We start from the raw sequence: 12,785 nt of genomic DNA, 5'->3' as shown, positions 1-12,785 counted from the left end.
ACAGCGACGGTGGCCACGACGGCTTGGAGGAGGCGGGCCGGGATCGCAGGCTGATGTGCAGTAGACGGCGACACAGCTATGGATGTAGGCAATCGGAGGGGGATGACCGGTAGGCACCGAATTTGGGGGTGGCGACGGCAACGGCTGTGCTTTGACTTCCCGTGTGGAGAGAGGGGAGGATAAAAGGAGGAAGTGGCGCGGAGGAGGCGGCCCGTCGCCGGCGCAGCGGAGGGGCCCGTCACCGGCGAGGCGGGCGCGGCGCTCGCCCGGATGCTCGCCCGAAGTCGCCCGGCGCGACTGGCTCTGAGCTGCAACGACTCAATCGATGGGGATAAGATAAGGACAGGGGCAAATATGTCTTTTCACGTTAGAATGTGTGGCAGACTAACAGCTCCGTTAACAGAGTGCTATTTTCAGTTCAAATTCCGACCTTTCGGTGGTATTTTACGTGTCCGCGATTTTTCGGTGGTATGCATGGAGCCCGTCAGCCCGGGCCTGGGCGCCCCCCCCGGATCGGGTGCGGCGAGGAACCCGGCGCGGCCAGTCACAGGCGGACCGAGTGATCGACCGACGCGACGAGGTGCGCCCCGGCCAGGCTTTGGTGACCGGCGGTGGCGGTAGGCCTGCGGCCTGCCACGATCGCGCGCCGACGCGCATGTCCGGAAGCGGAGGCGGAGGCGGAGGCGGAGGCCGAGACCCCCCGCGCATCTGGGAGTGGAGACCCACGCCGGAAGCACCCGACCACCCACCGACCCACGCCTCCGGGATGGCGGCGCGCGCACGTACCGGCGCCATACCGATACCGCGCGGCGCGGGGCACCACCAATCATAAGGCTCGAGGAGAACGGAGGCGCAGATACAGAGAGAGAGAGAGAGAGCAGAGCGCCCTGGGAATGGAAGCCAATCTCGGCCAGCAGCCCAGGCGCAGCGGGCTCGGGCCGTGCCGAGGCGGCGAGGCCCGTGATCGCGCAGTGGCAGCGCAGCGCAGCGCAGGCGCGTCGGCACGGCCGGGCTGCTGCGCCGCTACGGGACCGTGCCGGACGAGGGCGTGCGTGGGCGGGCAGCAGTGACGCAGGGCACGGCAGAGGAAAAGACGGGTGGTCTGGTCACCCTCTCCATCTCCGTGCCATGCGTACGCAGCCTGCCCCAGCAGCCATGCAGAGCGCCCAGAGCCACATCAGGGCGTGTTTAGTTAGAGGTCGCAAAAACACAAATATCTGCCTAAAGTACTAAATAAAATTTATTTGTAAAACTTTTTTATAAATGGGTGTAATTTTTCGAGATGAATTTAATGAGCCAAGTTCCACCATAATTAGCGACAATGATGCTACAATAACCGCCCTAATCATTCTCTAATCATGCGATCAAATGCCTTATTAACTATAACATATGCTACAGTACCATAATTATGAAAATTATTTTATAATTAGACTTCATTTAATACCTCTAATTAGTACTTCAAGAGACTTTTATGAAAAAATGTTCACCCCTAACCAAACACGGCCCCACATGGCCGCCGTACCGCACGTTGCCGGAGTACAGCGGCAGCTGCTCTGCTCTGCTCGTGTGAGGGCCTGACAGGATGCTCAGCCTCCCTCTCTCCTTTTTAGTGCCGCCCCGCCACAAGTAAATTCCGAGTAAATTTCCTGTATGCCATTGAAAAATTGAAGTGATTCCTTAAGTGCTATTGGAAATTATTTCATCCTTTCTATGCCATCGTTTATAAATTTTTATCCCATCCATGCCATTGCTGTTAAGTCTCCCTAACAGATCCGCTAAAGGGTATGGCGAAAAGACCAGAATACCCCTCCGTTCCCTCTCCGGTTACTTCTTTTTTCTCGAGCGGCCCACCCTCCCTCGCGCGGGAGGTCACCGTGCTCCCCTGCTCCCTCCACCGCCTCCTCGTGGCCTCCTCCGAGCGGATCCGAGCGACGGGGAGGACCGGCGGCGAGCAAGGCCGGCGCATCCTCCCGCCGCGGCGACCTGCTCCCTCCCTCCCCTCCTCCGCGAGCGCCGCTGGATCTGGGCTCGGCGGCGTCGAGCTCGGACGGCGAGCGGTGGGCCGGCGCGCTTGTCGGGCGGCTGGCAGCGGTGAGCAGGCGGCCCCTGCTTCGGTGAGGTGCGTGGCCGGCCATGGAGCGCGGCCCCTCCCCTCGTTCCCTACTCCGGCGACCCGAGGAGCCACACCGTCCTTTTCCCTCCCCTGCCCCCTCGCGCACGGCCCCCTTGCCGCGCCCCTCGCCGCTCCGTGCGAGGCGGAGCGGCCGCGGCGACGTGCACGCGAGGCCGCCGCGCGGCACGACGTCGCGTGGCGGGGAACACTCGAGGCCGGCCGTGGCGAGGCGGAGAGGCAGCGGCGACCCTCGAGCTCGACCCGGAGGTGGCGCCAAGGCGGATCAGCGCGTGGACGAAGGTTCCGGCGGCGCCATGGGCGGAGGAGACGGAGAGGAGCTGCCCCCAACACTGGCTCCGTCCCACCGGGCTGGGGCACGCGGGCCCCGCGCGGGGGAGGGAGGCCCGCGGGTGCCCGCGCGAGGGAGGAAGGGAGGCGCGCCGCTCGTTCAGATCGGCGGCAGAGCCTAGGGTTCGGCGGCAGGGGGCTCTGGCGGCGTCGGGATGGAGGGGGTGGGCCGCTCGGGGAAAAAAGAAGCACCTGGAGACGGAACGGAGGGGTATTCTGGTCTTTTCGCCATACCCTTTAACGGATCTGTTAGGAAGACTTAACAGCAATGATATGGAGGGGATGGAAAATTATAAACGATAGAAGAGATAAACTAATTTCTAATGGCACATAAGGGATCATCTCAATTTTCCAATGACATACAGGAATTTACTCTAAAATTCTTGGGATGCCGGCTACAGTTACCCGCCCTGTTGCGATTACTGCGCCTAATGCGACACCGGGATCGGATGGAGCACGCCAAATCTCTCGCATGAGAGCTACGCGATCGCGATCGCGATCGCCACATGCCCCGTCCAATCCACCAGATCGGAAATGACGTCCCCTAACAGTGTCAAGAAGTGAGTGTGAATGTTCAGAGGATGGGTTTCAGAGAGGATTCAGATCAGACCAGATCAACCGATTGATAAGAGCAAGAAACGGTATGGGAGTATAGAACAGATGATGAATCGCCAACACAAATAGGGATTAAAACAGATGACAAATTCCACAGTTTTCTTGGCCGACTGACGGCAGTCCCAAATGTAAAGGCAGCTAGATCCACAGTAGCATACTAACATCTCGACCTAGGACCAGGTTCTTCTTAAAATCTCAAGACACCGAGGAAGGTGGAGAACTTATGTAGTAGTAGTATGGTTCACCGGCCGTCGACCGGTCGATGAATGGAGCTCCGGCTCGGCGTGCGTCGTCGTCTACGCGGCTGTCGGGGCGGCCATGATGCTCTTGCTGGACGAGGAGCTGGTCGGCCTCAGCGCCCTCATGGGGCTCGCCAGCGCCCACGCCCAGCTCCGGTGGCTCCGCGTTCCGTTGCCCCTCGTGCTGCCGCCGCCGCCGCCGCCGGTGCCGCCGGCCCCACCGTCGGGCGCGGAGAGCCAGTAGGAGGAGGACGAAGGAGGGGGCGCGGCGCCCAGGCCGCCGCCGAAGAAGCCCGCGCACTTGATGCGGTGGTGCTGGTCGGCGCGTTCGTCGTCGCCGTGCGCGCCGCCGCCCAGGTGGCCCAGCGCGCCCGCGGCCTTGGGCTTGGGCTCGCGGTGGGACTCCACGCGCCGGAGCGCGCAGTCGCCGAAGCCGGTGGAGAGGCGCTCCAGGAAGTCCCCCGAGAAGCTGCGGCTGCCGCACCCCACGGAGCGCGACCGCGCCACCTTCCTCCCGAAGGACGACGACGAGGAACCCTCGCTCCGGCGGCCCGGGCTCTCGGGCTCCACGATCGCCTCCAGCCGGCCCCCGAGCGCCGCCGCCGACGCAGACGCCACGGACACGGAGTTCCTCCTCGCCACCGCGGCGCCGCCGCTGTTGCCCGGGGCCGCGACCGAGGACGCGCTCTTGTGGCTCCCGGACGACGACGAGGACGACAGGTGGAGGAAGGACCAGAAGCTCTTCTTGCGCGGGCTGTCCGCGGTGACCGCGGGCGCCGGCGGCGGCAGCGGCTCCTCCGGGCGCGGCGCGACGGACTTGCTCCGCTTGAGCCCGGCGCCCTGCGCGGGCATCACCTTGCGCGAGGCCGCCGCCGGAGGGTAGAGCGGCAGCGGCGCCTCCGAGGAGGCGCGGTTGGACGGCGGCGGGGTGGAGGACGCCGACGCGGAGGCCGCCGCCGGCGGCGGGTGGAAAGGGCTGGACTTGGACGAGGACACCAGCATGCCGAGCTTCTCCTGCAGGCAGAAGGCGCAGATGCCGCCGGCGCCCGCCCCGGCGGCCGCCGTCGCGCCGGGAGGGTAGGGGTGCTCGCTGCAGTACACCGCGGCGTCCTGGTCCGCCGCAGCCGCCACTACCGCCGCCGTCGCGTCAGCCGCTTTCTCCTCCATTCTCGAACCCGCTCGCCCTCCTCAACCGTCCTCGCCAAGGTCCCGCGCTGCCGGGACGGATCTTGGCTACGCGGCGAGGACACTCCACATCACCGCCGCCGCTAGCTCTTCCTGAGCAGCAGGCGGAACGAACGATCCTTTGCCGGAAGCTCAGGCGCTCAGCTCCTCCTCCTCAACCCGATCTGGCTGCTTTCCGCGAGCGTGGAGACGACGAGCAGGAGGACGGAGGGGGAGCAGGGAGATCGGGAATGGAGCCGGTCCGCGGCAGCGGCACGGGCGCACAAGCGGATGCGGAGGGCAGCGGCAGGCAAGGCGGGCAGAGGGGTGGGTGGGGTGGTGCGCTCTTGTGCTCGCTCCGCTCGCGCGCCTGCGCCTGCGCCTTATTTTAGGCGGCACATGCGCCTGTTTCTTTTTGTCCCGGCTCGTGGCGGACAGTCTGGGGGCCGTGAAGAGGCTGGGGGCACGTGGGGGGTGGGGGCGCTTCTCCCTGCGCGGCCCCCGGCAGCAGCAGGCGTTGATGGCAACGGATCCCCTGCACAAGCACCACGTTCGGAGATCGGAAATTCGCCTTGTTTGGTTTCGCATGGTTCTAGCGCGTATGCTTCTCGAACAAAGAATCTCACATGCATGATATACAAAATGAAGTCTATTTGTAAAAACAATTTAGAGATGGGTGTAACTTTTTGCGACGAATCTAATGACGGTAATTAATCGATGATTTGCTACAGTGATGCTACAGTACCATCCTCTAATCGCGCGGTCAACGGCCTCGTTAGATTCTTTATGGTCACTAGCACAGGGATTCTGAAGTTGGTTTTCTAAACTGATTTTGTTTGATACTGTAATTAGCGATCAAATTGTTACTATTCCTAACGCACTACAATTCAAGCACCAACCAAACGAGGCCAATTACCGTTGCCGATCGCACGCTTGGGCCGTAACCATTGGGTGGGATTCTAGGGTTTGAGATGGATGACGGCCAAATGGATGAAATGCTTTCGTTCATATGCCTAGAGAGAGAGAGCATAACAAAATCGCTGAAATCTTTTCGGTTTGTCTGTAATAAAAATTCCGTTCGGGGGGTACAGCAATCTCTGGACGGGATGCGATTTGACTTTTAGAGGAGCTTCTTGTAGGGATGCGCACATGCCGCCGTGCCGCTAGCATTGTCATGCAGGGGGTGCAAACCGGGTCACCAATTTGCACATCTAATCTCTCGTGTGGTGTAGGTTTAGGACTCGTCAATCCGGACTCTATGTCTAGTGTACTGTTTGGATCATCTAGAATAAAGTATACAATTGTATAAAATTAACTAGCAACATTAATATGAATATGATACTAATTAAAGCTCTAAATAATGAGCCTTGGTGACCTAATTAAGCGAATCAGTCAAAAAAAATCTTTCATAGCATAATGTGAAGCTAAATGATTATTTTAAAATTCTCTAGGTAAAATCTAAATAGTTTCTATTTTGATGGTTTCACGTTGAAGGAAAATAGACCTAATTATCCTCTCACAAACAATGTGTCAAAGCAAAGCACAAGAGCATAATGCCTTTTTGATATGGTATGGGCTTATAAAAAAAATGAAGGTATTTAGAAAGATTATTATTGTAAAGACTATGTGGGGCAAGAGGTTAAGCAAAGCGTTAATAAGACCAAACCTTAGTAGTGGCGCCGCCGGAGCCGTGCCAAAGCTGGAGCATCCGCCGGCAAGGGAGGCGAGGCGCTGCTGGGTGCTGCTCGTCGTTGGCCTGGTGGCGCTGCCGCTCCTCGCGATCTTCGTCCTCGGCCAGGTGAGCGCGTCGACGATCTGGGAGATGGCGAGTGCCACGTTCACAGTCGTGCTGGAGCCGGTACGAGACGTGGCATGGCGGTACTACAAGCACTTCCCCTACGCGCCGTCGCCGGCGGGCTTGGGGATGGCGGTAATAATTTGGATATGTACTGCCCCCGAGCCAATTCATCTGCTATATATCCCGTCAGTTCTTCCCCTTTGCTCGAGCTCCCTTCCACGCCAAATTCACCACCCTTGCTCAACGAGCGCAAAATTCATCTTGCACACGACCTCCTCGGCGCCCCAGAGACCCATTTGATCCGTTCCCGAGTTGAATCCATCGCCGGAGCACCGAGTTCGCAGTCCTCTTCTTCCTCAGCCCGCCTCTGCACAGAAACAGGCACGCTGCCGTTGAGCCAGGTCTTTTGGGCGTTTATGGCTTGAGTCAGTTGGTCGTGGAGGGTCGCATCGGGTGATGTATGGTGTAGCTACTGTTGTTCATGTGGATCCAGGCCTAGTTTGGCTAGAACGCGAGCTCACCACCATGGCTAGTCAAACTGATCTCCGGTGACGCGCACTGCCCGAGCGCGCGGGGTCATGGTGCAGAGAAACGGGTAAGTTACGCTAGCATCACTACCACATATATCTAAGATATTTGCGAGTAGAAGATCATAGATCGTTACCACTAGACGCGCAGCGCAGCGGAAGAAGTCGCGCGTAGATATAGATGAAGTAGTCGATCACGTCCCACGAACCGAGCTCCTCGTACTTGATCCCAGCAGCCGATCAGCGCAGCAGTCGCAGTAGCGCCTCCACGGAGTCCACACGTACGGGAATGAAACGCCGGGCGTCGGTGTGCTAGCACCGCACGCATTACTTGATCCCAGCAGCCGATCAGCGCAGCAGTCGCAGTAGCGCCTCCACGGAGTCCACACGTACGGGAATGAAACGCCGGGCGTCGGTGTGCTAGCACCGCACGCATGGCAAGGGCGGCGGCCGAGAGAGAGAGGGAGGGGCGGCGGCTAGGAGGTGGCGCGGCTCACAGGGGATCGCCCCCCTAGCCCCTCCCTCGTATATATAGGGCGTACTAATGGGCTTCTATCTCATAGGACCATTAGTAACCCTAATCCCTATTGGATAATATTCTTTTGGGCCTTTAAACCGTATTGTGATGATGGGCTCTTGGGCATATCACCAACAATCTCCCACTTGCACTAGAGACAATCATACATGCAAGCTTTCCAACATTCCAAACCCCTTAAGCGTGTGACCGTTAGGTTCATGTGTAGGTGGAGGTGGTCGTGATCGAAAATCATTTCCGAATCACAAGTCAATAGCGGCACCTAGCAAGGCATAGTGACTCACAAATACACATAAAGATCATATCGGCAGAACCTTAGATATACTCATACACCGATCCCTTTGCCACACGATACCAGTCAAGCTCAAAGCGAGATGCGTGCCACCTTTGTGATAGCTCGACCATTCTCTCGATCTAATAGTGGATTCTATTCATAACTAACCTTTAGTCATCATGATTAACTCTTTAATCACTTTGGCATGGCCATGCACTTTCAAATCCAACTATCTCGAGGGGCCCAGAGATATCTCTCCCGTTATCTAGGAGGGGCAAATTCCATCTTGATCCGCTCACATCCCATTCTATATTTCATGACACACCTGTAAGTTACTTTTGTAACTACCCAGTCACGTAGTAGCGTTTCGTAGCCCCAAGATGCACCACTACACACAGTGAGAAACAATGGCGATCTCAGGTCTAAGGATCCAGTAGGTATAACACTCAAGAACAACTGATGGCACATACAAAATAACAATCCCAACATTGTTTTGGAGTGGGTCAATCCAACAACATGTTCACCAACATGTGTCCACATCATTAATCCGATATCTCCATATCCATGATCCGTGAAACATGATCATCAATTAATGCATGTGCTAGTCTTAATGCATGTGCTAGTCTCAATGTCGTTGTTGTCCCACACAACGACATAAACTAGGGATAATTTAGAATCATATCATTGTCAACAAAGAGTTTCACGAACAAGTCACATACTTGATAATCAATGTAAAAATAATCATCCATGGAACAAATAACAATTATTTATCATTACATAAACATACTCATGACACAAAAATCTCCCACGCACACTAGAATCACTGATGTAAGTATCTAATACCCATAGATCTCATGTGCGCCTCATGCTTTGGTTGTGGGAGAGGCTTCGTCAACGGATCAGCAACGTTTGAATCCGTGTGCACCTTGCAAACCTTCACATCACCGCTCTCAACAAAGTTACGGATGAGGTGATACTTCCGCAGTATATGTCTGGACTTATTAGTTGTTCTAGGCTCCTTTGCTAGTGCAACGGCACCACTATTATCACAATAGAGGTCCACTAGACTGGACGCACTAGGAACAACACCCAAGTCAGAAACAAACTTTCTGATCCAAACAGCTTCTTTTGCAGCTTCGGAAGCTGCAATATACTCGGCCTCTGTCGTCGAATCAGCCACCGTATCTTGCTTAGAACTCTTCCAGCTCACTGCCCCACCATTGAGGCAGAAAACAAAACCGGATTGCGATTTGGAGTCATCTTTGTCTGTTTGAAAACTAGCATCGGTGTAACCCTTTACAAGGAGCTCATCTTCGCCTCCAAATATTAGGAACATATCCTTAGTTCTTCTCAAGTACTTAAGGATACTCTTTACAATTGTCCAGTGAGCTTCACCGAAATCTGACTGATACCTGCTCGTAACACTTAGAGCAAAAGAAACATCTGGGCGCGTGCAAAGCATAGCATACATGATCGACCCTATGGCTGAAGCATAAGCAATCGTACTCATCCTCTTTTGCTCATCAGGTGTCGTAGCACACTGACTCTTGCTTAGAGTAATGCCATGTGACATTGGCAAGAAACCTTTCTTGTAATCTTGCATATTGAACCGATTCAATATCTTGTCAATGTACATGTCTTGGCTTAATCCAATTAGCCTTTTTGATCTATCTCTATAGATCCTAATACCCAGAATATAAGCCGCCTCTCCTAAATCCTTCATCGAAAAACTCTTTTTCAATGAGGTTTTAACGGCTTCAAGCATTGGAATATCATTTCCGATCAGTAATATATCATCCACATATAGGACCAGAAACATAAGTGCGCTCCCACTAGCCTTTTTTAAACACAAGGCTCATCTTCATTCTTGATGAAGCCAAACCCTTTAACTACTTCATCAAAACGAATATTCCAACTCCGAGATGCTTGCTTCAATCCATAGATGGACCTCTGAAGCTTACATATTTTCCCAGCATTTTTAGGATCAACAAAACCTTCAGGCTGTGTCATATACACGTCCTCACTTAGATGTCCATTAAGGAAAGCGGTTTTGACATCCATTTGCCATATCTCATAGTCATAATATGCGGCAATTGCTAGAAGAATCCGAACAGACTTTAGCATTGCGACGGGCGAAAAGGTTTCCTCATAGTCAACACCTTAAATTTGTCGGAAATCTTTCGCCACCAATCGTGCCTTATAGATGTGAACATTTCCATCCATGTCTAATTTTTTCTTAAAAATCCACTTACAGTCGACAGGTCTCACACTGTCAATTTGATCGACCAAGTTCCAAACTTGATTATCATGCATGGATTTTAACTCGGATTCCATGGCTTCAAGCCATTTGTCGGAGTCGGGTCCCATCATTGCTTCTTTATAGGTCAAGGGCTCATCATTTTCCATCAATAATACGTGGCGCTCCTCCGTAATCAGGAGGTTGAGCTTGTTAGTAGCGCGGCGTGCGCTTATAGACCTTCGTGGGGCTGGTGCCTCAACTACGGGTTGTGCAACATCTTGCACATCCCATGGATCTTCAGTGGGTGCTGAAACAGTTTCGGGTGTTTCCTGAATTTCTTCAAGTTGCACCTTGCTCCCACTAAATTCTTTTGAGAGAAACTCCTTTTCTAAGAAAACACCATTGCGAGCGACAAACACTTTGTCTTCCGCCTTATTGTAAAAATAATATCCTTTGGTTTCCCTAGGATACCCCACAAAGAAGCATTTGTCTGACTTTGGAGTGAGCTTATCTGACATCAAACGTTTGACATAAGCCTCACACCCCCAAACTTTGAGAAAAGATAATCCGGGACGCTTCCCAGTCCATATCTCATATGGTGTTTTCTCAACAGACCTAGTTGGAACCCTAGTCAATGTGAACGCAGCAGTTTCAAGAGCATAACCCCAAAATGACAATGGAAGATCAGCTTAGCTCATCATGGACCTAACCATGTCCAACAAGGTTCGGTTCCTCCGTTCGGATACCCCATTCCATTGAGGCGTTCCGGGCGGAGTTAGCTGCGGAATAATTCCACATTGCTTCAAATGATCACCAAATTCAAGGCTCAAATATTCTCCTCCACGATCAGATCGCAGAAATTTAATTGTCTTACCTAATTGATTTTGTACTTCATTCTGAAATTCTTTGAACTTTTCAAACGATTCAGACTTGTGCCTCATTAAGTAGATATAGCTATATCTACTAAAGTCATCAGTGAAAGTAATAAAGTACTGAAAACCACCTCTGGCTATAGAGCTCATTGGTCCACATACATCGGTATGTACAAGTCCCAACAAGTCACTCGCCCTCTCACTCTGACCAGTGAAAGGCGCTTTGGTCATCTTTCCAAGCAAACAAGACTCACATGTGTCAAATGATTCAAAATTAAATGAGCTTAACAATCCATCTTTATTGTGTTGTTCAATGCGCTTCTCATTTATATGACCTAAGCGACAATGCCAAATAAAAGTGGGATTCAAATCATTTGGTCTAAGCCTCTTAGTATTAATGTTACAGACAGATTTATCCTCAAGATCAAGAACATATAATCCATTCACCAATGGACAATGAGCATAAAAAATACCATTGCAAAAAATAGAACAACGTTTGTTCTCTATTACAATCTTAAAATCACCAACTTCTTCCAAACATGAAGAAGAAATAATGTTCTTGCTCAAAGCAAGAATGCAATAACAATTATTTAATTCCAAAACTAATCCGGAGGGTAGAGACAAGTGGTAGGTGCCGACCGCCAACACCGCAACCTTTGCGCCATTGCCGACACGAACGTCCAACTCGCCTCTTGCAAATCTTCTAGTCTCACTTAGACACTGCAACGATTTGCAAGTGTGAATCATCGATCCAGTATCAAAAACCCATGATTCACTAGAAGATAATGCAATATTTATTTCTATAACATTTATACCTGAAGTGGAAGTCTCACTTCCCTTCTTCTTCTTCTTTTCTTCCAAGTATTTCTTGCAGTTCCTAGACCAATGTCCCTTTTCATGACAGTGGAAGCATTCATCCTCAGAAGTAGGGCCAGATTTGGCCTTGGGTGCTCACTTTAGCTTAGAGCCCGAGGACTCACCACTGGAACTCTTTTCCTTGCCTTTACCTTTGGGATTAGGAGGCGTCCAACGCTTCCTCTTTTTGTTCCCCTTCTGAATCATCATCACATGATTGGGATTCTTCTTAATGCTCTCCTCTGCTATCTTTAGCATCCCATGCAACTCACTCAATGTTTTATCCAAGCTATTCATCTGAAAGTTCATGATAAAAGGCTCATAGCTCGCCGGGAGCAACTGGAGAATAACATCAGTAGCCAAGTCTTGGTGAAGTTCAGAACCAAGTCTGTCCAAAGTCTCAATGTAACCAATCATTTTGATCACATGAGGACTGACCGGGCTACCTTCTGCCAGTTTGCACGCAAACAAGGACTTTGAGATATTGAACCTCTCAGTCCTGGCTTGGTTCTGAAACATCCCACGCAGCCCCTCGATCATGGTATGAGCATCCGCATGCTCATACTGCTTCTGCAGATCATGGGACATGGTGGCGAGCATCAGACAGCTGACATCAAGTGAGTCATTGTAGTGCTTCTCATAAGCTCTACGATCAGCAGCAGTTGCATTGTCAGGGAGATCATCAGGATATTGCTGCTCAAGAACATACTCCTTTTTCTCTTGCCTGAGAACAATTCTCAGGTTGCGGTACCAATCAATAAAGTTTGTTCCATTCAACTTTTCTTTCTCAAGAACAGAACGCAAATTGAAAGCGGAATTGTTACTGGCAGACATGATCTACAACATGAAAGTAAAGCAAGATTTCAGCACTAAGTTTATGTAAAAGACTTTCATTAACTGATTTAACAAAAGACAACCTACTATATCAAAGTCATCTTCTCTCTAATGACATATAGTGGTTCAAGATCCATAATCACTAAAATCTTAGTGAGCTTTAGCATCACGGCTAGAAAAGTAGTGATACAGGTAAGCAACAAATTACTAATCACATCTAATGCCCCGGCCCCAACCCTATGCCTTAAAGCCCAAAACTGTTTTGATAGCTTTGTTGAGTAAACCAATACTATGCTTGTGAATGTCCGACATCCACCCTATACAAAAGTGATAGCTGAGGGTACTCTACTTTGGTAAACCTACCACACAACG

At 52.2% G+C, this 12,785-nt stretch overlaps 1 protein-coding gene across 1 annotated transcript; it reads right to left on the bottom strand.

Annotated features, from left to right (window-relative positions):
* Window positions 1–3,111: 3,111 nt before the first annotated feature.
* LOC120694370 (uncharacterized transmembrane protein DDB_G0289901-like) lies at window positions 3,112–4,862 on the bottom strand. The gene has a single exon (XM_039977503.1). It carries the CDS (start codon window positions 4,480–4,482, stop codon window positions 3,373–3,375), a length of 1,110 nt encoding a protein of 369 aa, XP_039833437.1. The 5' UTR covers window positions 4,483–4,862; the 3' UTR covers window positions 3,112–3,372.
* Window positions 4,863–12,785: the final 7,923 nt, after the last annotated feature.

The sequence above is a fragment of the Panicum virgatum genome, unplaced genomic scaffold, assembly GCF_016808335.1.
Source record: "Panicum virgatum strain AP13 unplaced genomic scaffold, P.virgatum_v5 scaffold_5273, whole genome shotgun sequence".
Taxonomy (NCBI): Eukaryota; Viridiplantae; Streptophyta; class Magnoliopsida; order Poales; family Poaceae; genus Panicum; species Panicum virgatum.
Note: the sequence above shows the minus strand (reverse complement) of the source record. Positions and strands in the feature narration are given on the sequence as shown.